The sequence below is a fragment of the Anthonomus grandis genome, chromosome 22 (genome assembly GCF_022605725.1).
Source record: "Anthonomus grandis grandis chromosome 22, icAntGran1.3, whole genome shotgun sequence".
NCBI classification, from domain to species: Eukaryota; Metazoa; Arthropoda; class Insecta; order Coleoptera; family Curculionidae; genus Anthonomus; species Anthonomus grandis.
In genome coordinates this window covers 17,620,332-17,641,938 of record NC_065567.1, presented here as the reverse complement: position 1 = coordinate 17,641,938, position 21,607 = coordinate 17,620,332, and the positions used below count along the sequence as shown (strand labels likewise).

Genomic DNA, 21,607 nt, shown 5'->3' with positions numbered 1-21,607 from the left:
AGATGATTAAAAATGATTTAGAAGGAATGTACCGGAAGCCATTTGAAATTCAAGGGACTACTTAAAACTCTAATAGTCCAATAACTGAAAAACAAATTGTTGAAGATTGCCTATACTAGTCGCGAAACCTCATATTGGAACGTACTGTTATGGAGTAGAGAAAACATAAAAATAAAATTTATTTGGACTCTATCTGAAACACGTCGAAAATTTTTATTTTTTTTACAATCATATGTAAAAAATAAAAAAAGCATGAACAATTATTTAAATGTCTAAAAAATTAGAACATAAAATCTGGTTGCTCATACCATTTCCTAATAATAAAAGAGTACTTAGAGTATTTATATAATTTTTAATAACATTTAAACAAATTTTACGTCTTTTATCCGAAATATGAAAAAAAAATTAATTATTATAAATTAGGTTAGAACTATTGGTTCGTCTGATTTCCTGTTTAAATAAGCTCTATTCTAAATAAATTAATGATTAAATGCGTAAGAATATAAAAATATTCTTTACATGTAGACCGTAAACAAAACGTCCCGACAGTAAAAATAATATTGTTGAAGTAATAAAATATTCCCCAAAATAAATATGATATGATCCTCAGGGGACATAAAATGTATTATAAGAAGATTTATTCTACAACACGTCGGAAGAAAGAACATGAAACCAGAAAAATGAAAATGTTAACGTAGTTCGCGGTGAACAAACCCCTGTAAATCATGATCTTTTTCTAGTGCAATTTATAAGACGACAGTAAAATATAAAATGTTTTTTTTTTTTTATGTGAAACTCGTCTAGTTTTATAGAACGCTATAGATATCTTTGGTCTTTTAATTCTTAAAGATTTTAATTTAGGTGAGTGCTTTATTCTTTTCTTAAAGGTACACTCTGATGGATTTTATAATATTTCGAAGGCAAAACAGTATTTTGGTCGACTTATATTTCCATTTTTGCAATCACTTGGTTTCTCATTTCAAATAATACTGACTGAGACTTTAAAAGGAAATTTCTCTACGAAATTTCCCTCTGCATTCTATCCGGAAAAATATCCCTTCAACCTTTCTATTTTAATATTTGCTTTCGATGTTGCAACGTGAGTTATTAAGTTTATTTCTAAATTGCGCATTACTGATATATCTTATAAAAATATTAAATTTATTGTAGACTTTTTAAGTAATAAGCAATTACTTTATACCAATTTTTATATTATGAACTACTAAAAGCAATGTTAATAGTTTTCGTGACCTTAGATTATAGAACGTTTTTAGACTTGCATATATTTATTTATATTTTACTGACATTTTGACCTTTATAAGCCAATAATAATGCAAATAATTAATGTAGCACGTAATTTGATCTAATGAAGAAAATTCTTTCTTCAAGTTCTGTCGTATATTTTCATATGATCTTTTAATATTATAAAATTATTTTTGTTCCTTTATTCTTTTAGCTATTTAATTAAAAAAAACTAGTTAGACATACGCTTATGCACAAATTTGCTATACCGAAGTCCTAATAAGTCATGGAAGAAGTACACGCTATTAAATTATCGTTAGTGGTGCGATCTTACGGCGTTGAAGTACAACACTTTCAGTCAGTTTTATTGTTAATCGTTCACACACATTTTACTGTTCTTTTTTTGAATAATTTGAAGCTTTAAAAAAACGTTTAATGAAAGCCAGATAGTGAAAAACCACTTCCAAGCCGTGAAACTCGATGCGTTTAGACAGAAATCTATTAAAAATATGCGTGAAGCTGGCATCTGATCGGTATTCATCAAGCAAAATTCAGAACGTAGCATGTGTGAATCTTTAAGTGATAGTGAGGTTATCATACAGTATCTAGCACATGTATGAAGCTTGTATGGTGAAAATCGGAATCGTCTGTCGGCCATCTTGCTTGGCAAAATTGACAGGGAGCTTACAGACAGTTGTTGACCTTGACTGATAGAACACCATTTGTCATTGTTAAACCATTTGAGTTTGTTTTTCATTACAATGAATGCAAGCGTGGGTTGAGTTTGCTATTTGTTTTATGTTATTTTAAATTCATGACTTTTTTTCTAAAAAGTTCTCTATCAATATTGGGAGTAATGTTTTAATTAATTTGCAGCAAGCAATTCCAGGTTTCTGGTAAGAAAATCTGATTTTATTTAATACTATTATGTTTTTGTATTTTCAATCTTTAGTCTTTAATAAAATCAAATTCAGTTAATTTCAATGAAGAAGTTTCACTTTTCAAGTATTTAATTTTTAACTTGATCATTATAAATATATATTACAAAATGTCTGGCCTCTCATATTCTATTCCACAATCAAAAATTGATTAAAATTTTCCTGAAAATTTCCTTGATGTAAGAGTATCTATATTTTTAATGGTTCTGACAAACATAGTAATAAAATATTTTTTTAAGTTCCTTCAGTTCCCATTACAAGAAAAACATGGAGAGCGATATGCAATGTAAATTTTATTAACACTTTGAGGTATGGAATTTCTTCTTGTTTGTTTTATTTTTGTTTGTCCAATTGGTGATATGTCGTACACTATTGTTAATTTATTGCAGTAAATTAACTCATTTAGATAAGTAAAATAAAGCTGAAAAGTTTTATTTTTATTCAGATCAATCTCGCTCTTTTCTCTATAAGTAACCTTTATGATTAGGCGTTTGCCTTAGATATTATGAATAAATGAAAAGATTGTCAGATTAAATGAAATTTGATTTCCCGCCTTAATTTGGCCACGCCTTTCTACCATTTTGATTGGTCCAATTAGGCACGTCAAACTGTCAAATTAGTTACAACAGTTTCCGTTGCAAGCGAGAGGACGCTAGCTGACTTGTCAGAAGAATTTCTTAGTTTGTATGCAACCACCACTTCTCTATATATGTGTTCTGTGGCGTCTAGCCTTAATGTCAGATTCGCATAGGCTAGTTGTGACAGCAATTGATATACTATATTGTCAGAATGAAGATGCTTTAACTTTAGACGTAAACTTGGAACTAAAAGTAGACGTAGGCGTAAACTTAAAAATACATAACTTTAGAGGCAAGAACAAACTACTTGCAGAAGGGACAGGAACTTAATAGCGAGAAAGCTAAGGAAGAGGAAAGCCAAGTCTTTTTTATGAAAAGTATTTTTTCAAGAAAAAGGATGCTATGTAAGTGGCAGTAGTCTTTTTGACTGCAAAGACATATAAAAGTTGCTAAAAAGGGCCAAATTTTAGCGGCTGATAATAAAAGTTAAAAAATGTATTTTTGTGTGATTATTTCTTTCACAATTTATTGTCCGTAAAGAGTTTGGAACAAAAAGGGTTTCTCGGTAATTGTTACAAAAGGTGAACTTTTTGGTGACTTATATATGTTAGGTATTACATCCCAGTTAGCTATTGACACTACAGTGAACAGATGCATTGATGCTGAAAATTAATAGAACTTTTGGCACCGGAGAATGGGTCTTAGTGCAAAGTATCCAAGCACTACTATGGGAAACTTGCTTGAAGGCCAAGCAAACTCGAGCACCGTATAAATTTTTGGATGAATCCAGGAAGGCGAAAAAGGTTTTAGATAGAAAAAGGTACGTACATTTGATAGAAAATAATTTTAAGTCTTGTATTGTAAAGCTAAGATGTGACAGTAAAGGCGAATACATTTCACATCAATATACAATAAGCTACACCTCATAGCAAAACGGCCTTGCTGAACGTCTCAACCATACTTTTATATGTAGTGGAGATGTTTAATCTTTTATGCCAATTTGTCAATGTTTGATGCTAAAAAGAATTTTTGGAGTTTTGCAGTAGCCGTGTCAGCTTGTTCGATGAACAGAACCGAAAGCAGTATCATATCTTCTGGAAAAACTTCTGCTGTTTTTGGATGTGTAGCATATATACCTCTATAACAAATCGCAAATATGAAATTAAATCCTAGGAGAAAGAAAATGCTATTTATTGGGTATACAAGAAATGGTCATCTTTTATGGGATTTGCGACACGAAAAAGTTGTGGCAGCCAGAAATGTATTCGACGAGCAGAAGAAGGTGTCTGTGCTAGCGAACTATTTTTCAAAGATAAAAGAAGCAGAGGAAAAGGCAGATATTGAAATAAAGGATCATGAAAGCGGCAAAAAAGAGAGTGACAGTGACTACGATATCCAAAATGAGACCGAAGACCGACTAATGAAGACAACATTGAGAGTCGGTAGCCAAGCTAGGAGTTCTATAAAAGTGATAATACCAAAGAAGTACGAAGACTATTACGTTGCCTTCGATTCTGAGTCCAGTCTAGTAGCAGCCTTATCAGCAGATAGTTTTGGAAACGACGACATTCCATATACTTATGAGGAAGGTAATTCAAGGGACAAAGGATGGCAGGATGCTATGAAGGATGACATATCATCTTTGGAAAAGAACAACGCTTGAAACGACTTGTGTCTTTTTTTGTGGAATTTCCAGAAAAAAAAAGATAAACGGGCAAAAGGTGAAGAAAGCTAGATTCGTAGCCAGAGATTTACAGCAGTCAGACATAAAAGAGGAGGTCTATGGGCCAGTTGCAAGAATAATTACTATTAGAATATTGGTGAGTTTAAGTGTTGGAAGGAACATCCATATACATCAGATTTATGTAAAATGCCCATTTTAAATGGTTTATTAAACCAACAAAGTATATTCAAAAGGGGTTTAGTTTATTAAGTATAAATGAAACTGTGTGTAAACTGTTTAGGTCTCTCAATGGATTAAGACAATCAGCAAAATGTGGGTATGATAGGCTGAATGATTATTTATGTGAGTTAGGCTTGGCATGTCAAAGGAAGATCAATATTTATATTTTAAAAACACTACATTTTCGTTTATCCTTGGCGATGATTTGGTACTGGTTTCTAACTCTTTATCAGATTTCAGTGATTTAAAATTAAGAATTAAATTTAAACTAACTGCTTTGACAAATAATTCTTATTCGAAATTGTTGGGTTTGAAACAGTAAGGGTGTCTTGATATTAAAATGTCCTTAAATGTAAAATGTCTCAATGTAAGGAAAGTGAAATACCAGTGCAACCAAAGTTAAATTTAGATTTAAATACAAGAAGTGATTATTTTACCAAACAGAGCAACAACATTGACTTCTCAAACACTCTATATAGACATTTAATCGGTAGTATAATGTACCTTATATTAGGTAGCCGTTGTGATATGTGATTACATATTTTAGTAAATTACAGAATTCCTATAATTCAAAATACTGGAAACAGTTAAAAAGGGTGCTAAGGTATCTGAAAAATTCTAAAATCTTGTTTTACTGTTTAGAATGAATGTAAACAGTTCTATAAGTAGTAATGACCTAGTTGCATTTGTAGATGCATATTTTATGAATGACACTTATGACCCTAGAAGTATTTCAGGATTTTTTGTACAGTTATGGCACAACGTATTATTTTGGAGAACTAAGAAACAAAATATATTCTCATTATCTAGTGCAGAGGTTGAGTAGCTAGCTCTATCAGTTTATCGGAGAACTTGAACTTGAGCAACATATATTAGAGTTATGTAGCACCAATTCAACTTCGCAACGTTGGGCTACTCCTTTGTAAGTGAAGAACGTGTTCTATAGACAAGGTTATAGTTCTTCCGGTTGTAGTTCGTAGATTTTAATAAACCTATCTTTTATTGATTAAATGAGTTGTTTCATTGCGTGGTAGTCTCCCACATTTTTTTAACTCTAGAACGGCCCTAGATAAATAAGTCAATCGATGCGTCCTTGATTTGATTGCTACATACAACCGATCTAACTTTACAGGCATTTTTTAATAGATTGCATCGATACTAACCGAGATTCACGGCTTGAAAATGGTTTTGATTATCACACACATCTTGCTCAAGACTTTCCAACACTCTTTTTCTTTTTTGAATTCTCTTGGTAACGAATACCCATTGCTGTGGGTTTGTCAAGTTTCAATTTTTTATTTGCGTTTTGCTAAAATATGTTGTCAATCTTGGTATCCTGCGTCGAAGTTTATTTGGTATGTTCAGCTTCTAAGTAACCATAACATAAGATAACTCAACCACAATTTAGCCACCATTAAATACCACAGAGTGAGAGAAGGAAAACTGAATACTGAAAGTCTATTTATAAGAATATATGGAGGAAAGGAAGGTAATAAAGAGTTGGTAGACAGTAAAAATTCTACTACAAAAATAAAATGTAAATAAACTCTCTCTAAAAATAATTTAAAAAGTCAACGCAGCTGTCACTTATTTTCATGTCAAAATTGATCATGAATGTTTAAAAGAGACGAGAATGAGATGTTTTGATGTTGAGACCTATTTTTCCCCTTCAAAATGAGCTCGATTTGAGGTCAAAGTGTTAAAAACTCTAGGAGCATGTCATCTGATATTTTGTATTGCAAGAAAAAGTTGACGATTTTTAATATTAAGGTAAAAACTATTTATGGTAATGGAATTTATGATAATTCGAGAATTTAAAAAAAAATTTGGATGGGAGCTTTTGTACCACCTCTCAACCGGCGCCTTTAAATGTCCATTTCTTCTTTTCTTTGAAAATGCACATAGATAGAAGTAGGTTTTTAATGAATGAAGAAGTCTTGATTCTTAAGGAAAAAGAACTTGACAAGTGAAAACATGCGAGTTCTTTTTTTCATATTTTTTTGATTTTACAAAAATCGAGTTCACTTACTTTTTGGATGTGCCTCGTATTTCCTGACCATTTATCTCGCACAATGTTTGAATTCTTTATGCTCTATTTTACAGAGTTTGTATAGAGGTTCCTATCTCATGTTACTACTTTCAATGGATTAATTATTTTATTAATTAACACATTTATACAATTTATATAATAATCTAAAATGATCAGAATTTACCTACAACGCGAAAAATAATAATAAAGAACCTCTGATCTGGATGTTTAAAAAATGTTTCTCAGAAGCTTTTCCTTACTAACTATTTAAGAAAATTTAAGCAGGGAAACCTTTGCAGATTTTGATCGGGATGATATTTTAAATAGATAATTAGTAAATCCGTGTTGGAGAAGTGCAATAATTTATATATTTTAATAATTTAAATTGCTTTAAAAAAATTGTCCAGTAACATTGTAAAGCGTAAAAGTGGTAGTAAAAGTGGATTTGTCGATAAAAAGCTCATAGGGTAAAAGGCCGGGAATAAAGCTTAATATGTTTAAACTCACTTAACAAAATGGAAAGTTCATGTCATTAAGTAAGCTGCCGATTAGGTAATACATCAAATTTGATACTTTTTACGCAGTTTTTTTTCAATTTTCACGTGCTATACTTAATGCCTCAGGTGTTATAATATGAATTGAATGAAACAAAAAAAATTTACATTCGATTTTCAAATTCAATATAAAATATATTATTTCCACAGAGATAGAATACATATGCATCAGAAATGTCACTAGTTAAACAGATAAAAAAATGATAAATAATTAAAACTAGCCTGCATAAATTTCGTCAAAGAGTTGAAATGATAGCCAGATATCATTGACTACAGAGCTTTCTTCAATGCTTTAGGACTTGAAATGCTCTATTTGCCTTTCTAGTATTATAATAATTTAGATTTCCAAATTTCTAATCAAAACTAAACTAACTACTAAAATTAAAATAAGGGTAAAACACCCAATCGTTGGCACTCAGTTAAAATGAAACTGACAATATTATCGTCAACTTATTAATTAAGGTAATTTTGGCAACATCGCCGAGACTAGTGAACCGCCAACGCATATTATTATTCCTTAAGTTTAAGTAAAATTGCGAATCGAAAGCAGGACTTAGGTGTAAAAATTGTACGAGTATATATCATGTAGAATGTTTGGAAAAGAAAGGTCTATATAAAAAAGAATTTCTTTGTGCCTCTTGTTTGTCTAAGTCTTAGGCTGCTTTTGTAAATATTTTTATAAGAAATTATATTATTAATCCTACTTTTAAGTTTAACTATTCGTTTTGCAAATCTTTGAATATTCGCTCGTTTTATTTATAAACAATATTATTTTGATATTACTTTTAGTGCTATTACATGTTATAATTAACTCACATCAATTGTTGTTTTTTTTAACAAACCGGTATTATATTAATAATATCATAAAATGTTTAGTCATTGATATTTGAGGTGCGTAGTGGATAATGTGCCAATAACTGGGTGGTTTACCCCACTAATTTTTAAAGCACATAAGCACGTTGGGATATTTTCCTTGCTAAAGGTTCGACGAAGCTCTAAATGGAAGCTTAAACTTGAAACGATTATTCTATTTTTGACTGACCAATAATCAATATTGCAAGAGCTGCCCCAAGCACAAAAACCATAGATGAATAACTCAATTAAAAATATCAAAGTTGCTAAGAGATACCTGTTACACACCGACTCAACCTGGTCATCCCAAGATAAGTAGCTATCAACAATAACTCCCAAAAATTTGCCTTGAGTTACGCTGAGTCATAGTATAAGAATTTTTCCGCAGGAGTATGTTTTTATCCAAGACCACTCCGTGAAATTTATCTTTAAATTGTTTAGATAGAGGCCTTTTGCTTGACACCAATAGGCGATGTGTATTGATGATACGGGTACTAGCCAATGAGTAGAAAGTCTCATAGTCTGGACCTGCTACGATGGCTGACATACCATCTTAAAATAGCAGTCTTCAATACCAAGAGTCGTCATTTATAAATAGCAGAAAGAGGAACTGCAGTCACATTATCTGCTTAACTAGGGGGTGTAGTTTAACTTTCATGTTTCAACTTAACTTCCTGGATACGATCAAACAAATATGTTCTGACCCAGTCCAATGTCAAATCCCCGACACCATAATAAGACACTAAAGTGTGATTTACGGTGTCGAAATACTTAGTGAAATCAAAAAAGGTGCCAACTGCCTCCAATTGCGATTCAAAGTTGTTTAAAATTGTGAATAGCAATATAGCGTCCGTTGTAGAAACAGCCGCTGTGAACTCATACTGGCAAGATAGAATATAAAATTTCAAATAATCTTGAAATCCCGAAGGCTTTTATAGCCACAATTATAACTTTTAGCTCTAATTACTTTAAGGAATTAGTAGATTGAGTTTGATAACGATGTATTGAAAGAGGTAAAAGATTATCAGCTAATACGTTCGCTATTCACGTATAAAAAAAGAGCCTAACTAACCATGATTGAGAAAGTCGAATAGCGAAATTATAAAATTTGTGGTCCCGGCACATATTTAGCCGATCTTGGGATTTTTCTCGGGCAAGCTCGAGCTGCTTCATCGTCATTTTGCTAACGCAATTTTCGCTGCCACTTTTAAACTGAAAACTTCGATACTTGACTTTAAATTTTTCCTTTTTACTTATGGAATATAAAATACGATCTATATTGGTCTAAGATGTATTTGCCTTTTTGAGTAAAAATTAAGAAATCCATGTCGATGAAAATATTTGATTTTCTTTCAAACTTTTATTTAATATTTAACATGAATTAAAAACTAGTTAACATAAACAGACTGTTTTCCAGTATGAATTAATATTATATTTAATAGTGGAATATCGGAAAGGGTGATGCTAATACAATTACATTAAATGCTTATAATAATTAAGTAGACACGTGTCTGTTAATTGTGAATTATTGGTATTGACTGGTTCCCTAATAACTACTGTTTTAGATGGTGCAATCTCAGCCAAATTGAGAAAATTACATTAATGAAGGACGATCGCTAGGAATGCCTACATATCGGCTTTTTAGAAGAATATCTGTATTTTCAAAAAAGGATGTTTATCTACCAGTCAGGAATAAAAAAAAACAAGGATTACAGTTATCGACATGTTTTTGGTTTTGGTTCTGGGCTTCTTCAGAACAAGAAAACCAAAGAATAAGAAGTTTATAATAAAAAAGTTTAAAAATTCGTAAAAGGTGGAATCTATTTTTTTTGCCATTTAACTCTTCGTAACTAACTTTTCTTTTAATAATATTGACTTGGATGAAGGTTCTATCATATAGCAGATAGCACATCCTGTATTTTTCCTTCAAAATGAAGGTACTAAAGCTGATTATACAAATTGGTAGTTCATTCCTGTCTGTGATTCCTTTATATTTAATTTTTGTTCTTATCTTATGGCTTTCTGGTCGCCTTGTCCTGAAGAAGCCCATAAGCGGAAACGCGTATCGCCAAGTATCATCTTTATTCTTTCTGCTTCATGGCTGATGAAATGTTTTGATAAACTTTTTATGTAATTTATATATTTTATTTAAACTACTAATTTCCCTGTTATAATCTTTTACAATACACTATTCAATTTTATTTTTCTTTCCTTAAGTCATCAATTTTAATCCAATTTAAAGTGAAACCTTCAACGAGTTCATTGCAAAACTAAATGTGACAAAGATAATTTAACTATTTGGTCGACCATATCTATTGTAAACATAATTTTGACGATATGCATTCTATAATTTTTAACTTGAAAAATAGGGTACTATATTATATAATACCGTTCCAAATTTTATATCACAATATGGTCGATGGTTCAAAAACGGTTTTTCTATTCTCATGGCATGCTGATGTAGTCTCCTCATATCGGAAATGGAAATTGCACAGTGATTTTAATTTTTTTTTGAGAAATGTCTTGGACAATCTTATTGCTATGAAACGCTTTTTGCAATATGTATTATACAGGTTGCGGCATAATTGTCTCCCTGTTTTTAAGGCTTAATAAAAGAAATGTTATTTGAAATACAAAGATTTTCTTTTTTTATTTTAAAAGTACAACTAAGACATTTTTGTCCTATGTGGTTTTGAAGAGAATACCTGGCAAGTGCCGTCCACCATTATCGAAGCACTGGTGCAAATGACTTCTGAAGTTTCGCATAACTCTTGCAAGCATTTCTTGGGGTATCCTGCGAATTTTCAGGCGGATTGCATCCTTTAGTTGTCTAATAGTCGTTGGACGATGTTTGAAGAATTCAGCTTTTAGTTAACCCCACAGAAAGAAGTCGCAGGGCGTTAGGTCGGGCGAGCGTGCAGGCCAAGAAATATCGCCTCTCAGGGAGAGCAAACGTCCGGGGAACATTTCTCTCAATACTTGCATTGAAGCTCGAGATGTGTGAGCTGTTGCCCCATTTTACTGAAACTAGGCATCTTGCACATTGAGTCCTGCAAAGGCTGGGGCGAAAAAATTGTGAATCATCGCTATATAGCGTTCCGAATTGACAGTAACAGCGTGATTTTCTTCTTCAAAGAAGTAAGGGCCGATTATACCCATTTCACGGCACACCAAACTGTCACTTTCTCACTATGTAGAGGCTTCTCGTGTATCTCTCTCTGATTATCAGCGGCCCAATACCGAAAGTTTTGCTTGTTTACCCAGCCAGACAAGTAAAAATGTGCCTCGTCACTAAAAAAAACTGCGCCCTGAGGTAAATTTTGAAGCATAATTTGACATGCAGCACGTCGATTGTTCCAATCACGTTCTGATAATTCCTGTGCCAGAACCATCTTGTATGGATGAAAACGAAGATCCTTGTGAAGAATTCTTGCGGTGCTTGCTTCACAGTGCGGTCAGATAAACGAAGGGTAGCTGCGTGTCTCCGTGCAGAACGTCTAGGAGACCGTAAAAATGAGCGTCTCACAGTCTCGATGTTTTCGGGTGTCCGTGGCCGTCCACCTCCTTTTTTCATAACAGATCCAGTTTCTCTAAAGTTCTTGACCCACAACACAATTGATTTTCGGTCCGGGACTCCTTCATTTCGCGGAATTTGGAACCTTATTCGGAACGCTCGTTGCGCAGCAATAACTGACCGATTTTCGCGGAGGTACACTTCCACGGCGAATGCGCGCTGTGCGTTGGTCCACATGATGCTTCAGACTAAAACATGTTTAAACAAAACTGTTTCCCATATGGCTCTTAGTGGCGGTACCCCCACTATTCTGCGACGCCGCACGGCATTACGGGTGGGAAGGTTAAAAATAGGGAGAGAGTTATGCCGCACCCTGTACTTAGGGCAATCAATTGCTTCAATGTTTTTTTTGAACAGACATATCAAAAAAAAGTAAAAGCTATTTATTAAATATCAACTTCATGCTTTCCCCAAAATTCTCATTGCTACAGTGTACAAGGTGTCCCATTTTGGGTACTTTTGCGGGATATCTCCATTATTTTTAGAGATAGAGAGTTGCGGTTTTCGCGACACTGTGCTACTTTTTCGTAAAACTAAAGATGCTGTTAACAAAGTTTTCATAGCCCTTTTATTTTTTAAGATACAGGGCATTTTTGAAATTTTTGCATTTTGGGACCCGCGTCGTATCTTTAAAGTTTTTGTAAAAGTAAAAATTCATTCTTATAGATTTTTTTCCGTGAGATCCAGTGATGTAGATATATTTTTGATCAATAGTTTCTGAGTTATAACCCAAACTTAAGGTTTTTTTTAATGGAATACCCTTTATATTTATAGTTCATAATATTTTTTATAAGGCCTTTTTTTACCTTTTTAAAAATATATGACAGTATGGACTTATTTTCAAAAATACGCAAAAAAATAACAATTTTCTAAATTTAAATGATCAAATTTATAATTTAATGGGAGGCCATGGCAATTTATAACAAAAAAATTACAAATAAATTGTTTTTTTATTAAATTAACATGTTTCTTTAAATTCATTGGTAACATTGATTTATGTCTTACTATTATCAAGCTTAAGTTAAAAAAATATTAGTATCTTTTGTATTATTTTATTTTTGTAAAATTGGTGAATACCGTTAATAAATAAATAAATAATTTCATGGGGGTATATACAAGATTAAGTGTATAAAAGACAATGCAATAATCTCATAGAACTTCAAGACGCAATTCATTTAGCATTTCAAAATCTGAGAAGGAGACAAATTATTATTTTGAATGCTATTCAAAGGGTTACAAAAATATGCCAATTTTGTATCAAAGAAGATGGTGGTAATTTTGAACATTTCTTGTTAAAATATTATTTTGTTACATTGTTGCTTTATTATATAGTTGTTGTCATATAGTGTTTATTCAATTTATATATTTGTTTTTTATGTTGCTTTATTATAAAAAAAAAAATATAAGAATGATGCAATTCCCCATTCGTCGTTATTAATTTGTAACTTTTTATTTGTGTATTTTTGAAAATAAGTTCATACTGTTATATATTTTTGTAAATGTAAAAAAAAGGCCAATTTTATGAACTATAAATATATAGTGTGTTCTATTTAAAAAAACATAAGTTTGGGTTATAACTCAAAAACTATTAATCAAAAAAATATATATCCATACCACTAGATTCTATAAAAAAAAATCTATAAGAATGAGTTTTTACTTTTACAAAAACTGTAAAAATAACGGAGATACGACGGGGGTCCCAAATGCAAAAATTTCAAAAATGCCCTGCATCTTAAAAAATGAAAATTTTGTTAACAGCATCTTAGTTTTACGAAAAAGTACCCAAAATGGGACACCCTGTTCACCAATAAAGAGAATTTGAAAGAGAAGCCAGATGCCGATGTTTTGTATATTCAGCAATATAACGCAAAGATGATGTTGATACAGGCTAATTCTAAATTCATCATGCGAGTATTTCGTAATAAAAAAATAACTTTCTTTACCTTTTGAAATGTATTTTGCAAGAGGAGATAATAAATATGATACTATAGATAATGCCTTAGAATCATGCCGTAAGAGATCGAAAAGTTACAATGGACTTTAACATAATAATTTATGACCCTGTCCAATCAATCTACATATTAGTCTAAGAAGACACATTGCTGAACTTATTGTAGAGGGTATTTTATAAAGATCCTTTTAAGGTATTAACATTTTAAGAAAAAAAAAATAATCAAAACTTTAATAACTTTCTAGACATCTTCATTAAAAATTAAAAACAGTGTCTCTACAGATAATTTATTCTAATAATAAAATAAGTACATTCCTATGGAGAAACCTGCAATATAAATAAATATAATAAATGTCCACTTTATGTAAATTGAAACTCCCGTAATATTAATCAACAGATTTGTCGATCTGCTTATACCTTGGCAATATAATTCATTACAGACATAACTCATCTAATACAATATCCATGTCTAAAGGAAATATCCGTACGACATTATTAGATGTTTGGGGCAGTAATAGATTTGCTCGGTTGTGTATAAAATAACTATGCAGGCAGGAGGATATGGCTTTGCAAGTTACTAGTATAAGCTTTGCCATTCCTTACACTATATAGTTCAATTTAAGAATATACGAGCCCGAATATCATTATTCAATCGAAAACGAGGTAGATAAAATTGCTATATTTCCAAGTAGAAAATTTGTTTTCTCTCAACATAGTATTTATGAAGTAAGATAACATACTAAAAAATATGTAAGATGCAAGACATCCTTATGGATTCTTGAGGCAATATAGTTGTAACATATCTTAATAATGTTACAAAAGAGTAATATCTTTAATGAGTATTTTTAGCTTAAAATGAGTCAAGCTTGTTTAAGTAATATGATACTAATTTTCTTATGTAAAATATCGCTTAGTAGTTTTAAAGCAAAATTTTGAATTTTATGGTATCAGCCATCCAAAAATAATTTTTAGTATGCCGACTAGGTGGATTCATTTGTGATTCATTCATTCATTGCTGCTCTAATTATAAATGATATTTCAATAAGAGAGGAAGATTTCAATGTTCAATAAAATATCGTTTTCTGGAGCAAAGTGTTGAAATATTTGTTAATTTAGAAAATATAGATTTGGGAATTATGTATGAAACAGAATATCTTGTAGATCACAGCACAGCTTTGCTGACATATGGGTATCCCTTTGGATACTCGGCAGTTTCAATAACGTTATTGTATACATGTGGCAATTGTATACATTTCATAGATACAGCGTTCAATTTCGACTTTTAATGCCTCGATGGTTTATTGGCATAAACCTGTGGCTTCAAATAACCTCACAACCAGAATTCCAAAGGCGCTTAATCACAAGAACGTGGAGACCAATTCTGGTGACCAAATCGGGAAATGACACGACCAGGGCAATATCGTCAATGTTTCACGAGAGGTATGACATGTGGCACGGTCCTGCAAAAACCACATGTCGTCAAGATGACTAGCTTCCAAATGATGTAAAAGAAACTGTATTTTCATATCACGATAACGTTTGCCATTAACCGTTACTGAATTACCTTCTTCGTTTTCGAACAAAAAAGGTTCAATTATTCACCCACACCATACACACGTTGTGGATGCATTACTTTTTCATGAATGATTCGTGGATTTTCCAAGCCCCAAATGCGACAGTTTTTCCTAGGCCATCAAGGTGAACATAGGCTTCATCACTGAAAATGATTCTGTTTGCAAAATTAGCAGGATGCTCAAGGATCCAATTAGTGAATTGTCTTCGCTATTCATGGTCTGTTGGTAGAAGTTGTTAAGTCAGTTGCATTTTGCAGGCGTGCAGCTGTAAATCTTTAGTCAGAATTTGCTGAAGAGTGCCCATTGAAATGTTCGATTCCTAATACCCGATGACGAACTGACGTCTCTGGTTTTTTTGTCACTGTTTTGTTGATGTTTTGTTCTGAACGGCCTCTATGAGCTCATATCGTGTGTTTTACATCACTTACTGAACCAGAACTTTCGAATTTTTTAAGTATTCTTTTCGCAGTAGATTAGAAACATTATTTCGACCTACTGTTAGATGCACTTTACGAATAGTGGTAATTAAATTTTCGCCATTTTGATAATCATTTTTTATAATCAGGACACGTTGTTCTATTGTGCAACTCTAGGTTTACTAACTCCCATCTGTCAACTTTCGATCTGTCACATCACAATAGTTTGACATTTTGACTGTCAAACATGTCAAACATTCAAATCTTGCGTTCCTATTAAAACATCCGTTCCAACCATTACTTTCTATCAAAGTTCTATGATTTTTGACAGAGTTAATGTTGTTAGATGAATTCTAATCCTACGCATAAATCTTTTTATAAAATAAATTCAAAATTTTTGAGAAATAATAAAGCGAATAAGGATTATATTTATTATGTAACTATCCTATAAAATATACTATAGAATACTGGTAAACTATTTTAAATAATGCTGTTTAATTACTGTTGTAGGTAAGTTGTGATATGTGATTTCTGAGTAGAACTAGGAAACATCCTTATTTGAAGATTAATAATAATAAAAAAAATCCAAAAAATCATTTTGCTCTACTTAACAAAAGTATATCCAATAAAAAGATACTATGTATCAAAATAAAGAGTCGAAATTAACCTAGTCGTATCGCTCTAATATCTTTTCAAATTGGTTTTGTCATGTCGCACTCTATATTTTTTAAAGAATACGTTGAAAATTTAATATTTGATACTCTAATGTTCTATTTTTATACTAGCATTTTATAAATTATATATAATCAAAGGATAGCATATACACGCCCGGCAAAGTTTTTTCTTGGGTGCGCGATTACCCATGCCTTAACGTGCAACAGAGGTTTATAAGTAAAGAGAATGACAATAACCGATTATTTATTTCGTCACGGCTATTTCCATGTTTAGGAAGAACTGTATCTAGTAAAGAAATACTATCATTCTCTTTTTAACTCGTAACTTGTTATTATTGCAAGTTAATACATTTCAGCACTCAAGACCTTCATTGGTCGGACGTGTATAGTATGTTTCTAAAATTATGTAAATCTCAGGGTAATGTCGGTAGTTTCAAATTTCTTTTCAGTAAAATTCCTAGAAATAACTCATTTGCCGCGTAACTCCCATAAATACTACCACTTTAATCTATGTTTTTTTTTAAGAAGAAAATATTATATATTCGTACTTACTGTAGAGTCGTATCGTTCCGTCAGTCTCACCCCTTGGATTTTTAGCAACACATTTATAGGTGCCATAGTCACTTTGTTGAATATTGTTTATGGTCAGCCGCATATGAGTCTTATAGGCTGGAAAACCTTGAACAAAAAATATTTATAAAAAAAACTTTGATTTAATTTATATTTACAAATCAATTTAATTAAGTACATTAAAAAAAACTTACCAACAATATTCTCAGAATGGTATTTACGTGATTCATGTATCATTTGGCCGTCTTCTCTTGTCCAGTAGTTCAATGAGCTTGGATGTGCTTCAGTAAAGCATTCCAATGTAACTGCGTAAGCTAAAGGTGCTCCGACCAATTGGTGTGGAATCCAAAGCATTGGTGGAACTAAAACAATAACAGAATCGTCTTTAAACAACTTTTTAACTGGGTTTAAAAAAATCCAAAATATTATAATTCTACAGTCGCCTTTGTGCGAAAAAGGAAATAATTATAGTTGGTTTAATAAGGGCTGGTCTCTGTTTGTTGTTTTAACTTAACAATATACCCAGACGGCCGCTGGCGTTATTTAGCATACGAAAGGACTTCCAGAATACTTAATTATTTGCATCGTTTACTTTATGGCCCAAACTAAACCGAAACTGAATCCTCTCTCGAATTATAACTGCGAATTAGCTAATTGTTTGCTCAATTTGCTCTTCGTGTATTCTGTGTCCGACCACTCTCTATCCTTGTCTTAGCACGAGATAGTGCTTTCATTCTTCAATTAGTGACAGGTTATGAAATAAGCGGGGAGATTGTACTTACTATAGGTTTGTTATTTTTGTGTTAACAAATATCTAAATTTTGCTTTTTTTATTAAGTTCTCTCTAAAATATATTTGTATAAATATCATTACTTCATAGAATATTTTCTATGTACAATTAAGTTTTGTTTGTTTGTTTGTCTTTTTGGTAGGCATGGATATGAGTATAACTTTAAAATTTATATTTAAAAACAAGTATAAGGCAAATCAGAGAGTTCTAAAGGCCTTGCGGACTTAAAAACCTGAATGCAAGTATATAGGCCTTAGGTATATCTTGCATTTTATGATTTAAATAATATTATACTTCATATTATATAGGTACTATATTTATGTTAGATTAACTGGAATAAAGTCTAAAAAAATGTTTTTTCTTAAATTTGAAATAGGCAATTTTATTATCGTTTAATAATATATTGAATACGTATTTTGTAAAAATTTAGAATAAATTACAAAATACGTAATTACAAAAAAAAATAATTTTGCGTTATTAGGGGTGTAAATATCATGCTTTTTTGTATAATATGAATAGGATTAAATTAACTTATATTTAGTCAGAAATAAACTTTCATCAAAGTACTCGTCTCCATTTACTACTTTAAACACACAGAAAAAGTTGTTCTCGATATTCTCTAAATGATGTTGAATGTGTACACAAGTACACAGTAATATAGCGAAAGCAAATGGCAAAGTCAACAATTAAAATGAACGCATTTACTATTAGTTTACTCCTGTGGAATTACCTAATATTGGTTTATTGTCCTGTATAATTGTAATAGATCCCGGACAGCTTATTATACATATACATATGTACATATGGCTGGATCTAGATATTTTTACTACTGTTTTGTGTTATTACTGATTGTTGATTAAGTAATTAAAATCACCATTCGTTATATCACAACTCTACCTTCTAGGCAACAAACCCAGACCCTGTGTCTTCGATAATATATCTGGGTCTCCCTCATTTAAATCAAAAGTCTATATAAATCTTAATAATTTTTCACTTTAAACATTTAAAGCATCTAAACAGATTTTTAAGGTACTTTAAAGATCAGGAGGATAACTCTTTATTCTCTTTCCGAACCAAAATTAATTTATTTCCAGTAATAGAAAGGGGGTGCATCGAAAATCAGCAAAGCTATTCCCAGTCATATAGGTGGTTTCAAGTAACTCACTATTAATGTAATCTAGTAATATTTAGGTCATTTGAATGGTTTCTTACAAAGCAGCTTCTGAACAATTTAGATTGAGGAAGAGAAAATCCACTTAATGGCTGAGGGAAAATCTGTGGATTCCGTATTCTGTGACCTCTCTATGACCTTTGGCAGCCAAAATGTTTTTTATTCCTAACAAGACTACAAGTTTGTATGTATAAAGGAACTCTAGCATTCTAGCAAATCTAGTTCAACCAAAGTTGCACCCAGCAATAAAATTAAAGATTTTTTGATTAAATTGCTGTAATTCCTACTTTATTTTAACTAGTAAGCATTTTAGTGTACTAAAATTTTAATTTTTTTTTCTATTGCAAAAACTATGTGTTCTACAGTACTATAATCACTTATTTATTCATACCACCGGATAAAATTTAACGTGTGTTCATTTAAATAACGTACCATGTTCGTTTAGTGTGGGATTGAAAATAAACAACTAACCGGCAGTATTACATTGACGATGTGAGTCAGTAATAAAAGTGGTTGCTGGGTTGTTTTTTATTTATAAATTTTTGTTAACAAAAAATCTTTACAGAAGCATAAAAACTTAGTTAACGAATAGTAAAACAAAAAAGTTTGGTAATAACAAACTAAATAATATTCTACATAGCAATTTTCATTTAATATTTTCTTTTATTTATTTTAAATAAGAATATGATATATATAGTATAAGAGCTTGTTCATGATACAAATTTAGATATATTTTATATTTTACGTGTTATAAAAGGCCTGTTTTTCGGATCTGGGGTATCCCGCTGAATTTTGTTTTTTGAATGTATTAAATTGCGAAAAACTATATAATTGTGTTTCTACGGGACCTGAGTGACAATTTTTTTTAATTTTTGATTTAGGTTTTCAATTTATTTTGAAATCAATTTCAAAATAGTTTTGCCATTTTATTATTTGTCATTACTGATCAAAACTAATTAATGTTAGAGAGGTTTTTCTTGAAATTTTAAAAATTTCTGAGGCTGCCAATAATTCACTTTTCTTCCACAAAATGATGGAAAAAAAATTTTTCGATGGTTTGGATCCGACTTATAATGAAGTAAATTTTCATGGAAACGTAGCATTTGTCTATCTGTGTAGATATGATGGTTGGAAAAACTGTCCTTCCGATAAGTGTAAATTATATACCAGATGGCCGAATTTAGTCGTTTTTATGACGTTCCTCAAAAAGTAAGGTAGGTATTAAAAGGCAAGTAAAAAACTGAGACATTACTTCTGAGCTCGATTTTAAAAACACTAGAATTGTATGATCAAAATTCTTTATTTGCTTAAGAAATACACGTGAAAATTGAAAAATTGTTAATTGGTGTTTTGTTGTTTGTTCTGTAATATGCAAAATTTCAAAGATGATTGCACAGTTTTTATTACTTGATCTATATTAGTATTTCTTGATTTATATTAGTATTCTTCATAGTCTAATATGCTATATCAGAATTTAAAAAAATGGACATAATAACTGCATACATCGAATGTGGGTGGCAAATAGCTAGAATAAGCGCTTAATTCGAACCTTATCGAGAAAAGTGACAACAGCATTGGGTCACTCTCTTCTGAGACCTATTTGAGGACTTAGATACAAATTTAGAAAAACTATTAAAACGCTAGCCCCATTAAGCTGTCCAGTGCATACTCCCACAGCAGAAAGAATATAAAAGAAGTGTCCGAATGGATACTAAAAACGAGCCATCTTATTCGTACGCAGCGATCTAATGTTAACCTAGACAATTAAAATCACGGTTTCTATTGATAGAATAGACACCGACATTATGATAAGCGTAAAGAAAGCGGCCTATTTAAATTTTTCGGTTATTTAAAATTATTTGCAGCTTATTTTTGTAGCGTTCATTCAGGGGTGAGTTAAAACACTTCTACACAAAAATAGCCAACTGATTTATTTAAAACTAAACATACTTATGACTATTAAAAATATTTATTAAAGACGGCCTCGCGCCCCGGTAGATTAAGTATATAAGCTTAATTCTTTCCCGAATAAAAAACTTTTTTCACTTCAGAAAATGATTTACATTGTATTTATTTACTACTATGCAGGCCGATTTAAAAGTCGCGCCAATATTCCGACTTAAACTGGCCCTCCAGCGGCGAGGGCCCTTATATTTAGACCATGGTGGACCACAGTTTCTACATGTCTCCAGAGATGTCGTGCGGGTTGCCGCTTACATCCCTGCTATGATGCCGGAATGACGAAAAACCGCTGATATTTTCGCGTTGTAGTTAATATCGTTGCAGTATTATTTTTTGTTCATAATTCTTCATATTCACATTTTTTTATTTAAATGAGACAGATGTTTTTTGCGAACAATATGGGTTGTACAATTTGTAATGCAAGAACCTGCTCACATTATTCTCCTCCATCAGGAACTGTCGGTCGGTTTTATAATTTTGTCTCGTCTTTTTTCACCGTATCTATAGCTCTATGCTTAAATTAAATGCGCATAAATATAAAAAGTGTGACAACTACTACATATGAATCGGATGCTCTTTCTTTTACTTTCTTTATTTTTCGTAGAGTTGAGGAATATCTTAGCAACCATTTTCCTCCTAATCGGTGGCCTCCCCGCTCGCCACATTGAGTCCTTTAGACTGTTTTTATGAGGAATCCTTAAGGAAACATTTATCTTCGTCAACATTAAAGAAGAAAAACTTCAGCAAGATGTTGTTTTTGCATTTATTGGTATAAGGCACGCACTAAAGCCTGTTCTCAAAGGCTGTAAAGTATGCTTGGAATAAAAGA

At 31.6% G+C, this 21,607-nt stretch overlaps 1 protein-coding gene across 2 annotated transcripts in view; it reads right to left on the bottom strand.

Moving 5' to 3' along the window:
* Positions 1-21,607, bottom strand: part of LOC126748374 (neurotrimin-like) — a 353,177-nt gene that overhangs the window by 57,390 nt on the left and 274,180 nt on the right. For both annotated transcript variants that reach the window (XM_050457564.1, XM_050457563.1), the window contains exons 6-7: positions 17,050-17,217; positions 16,838-16,963 (exon numbers count right to left, since the gene is read on the bottom strand). In XM_050457564.1, the coding sequence (XP_050313521.1) occupies positions 16,838-16,963; positions 17,050-17,217 (294 nt within the window). The remainder of the gene's footprint in view (positions 1-16,837; positions 16,964-17,049; positions 17,218-21,607) is intronic.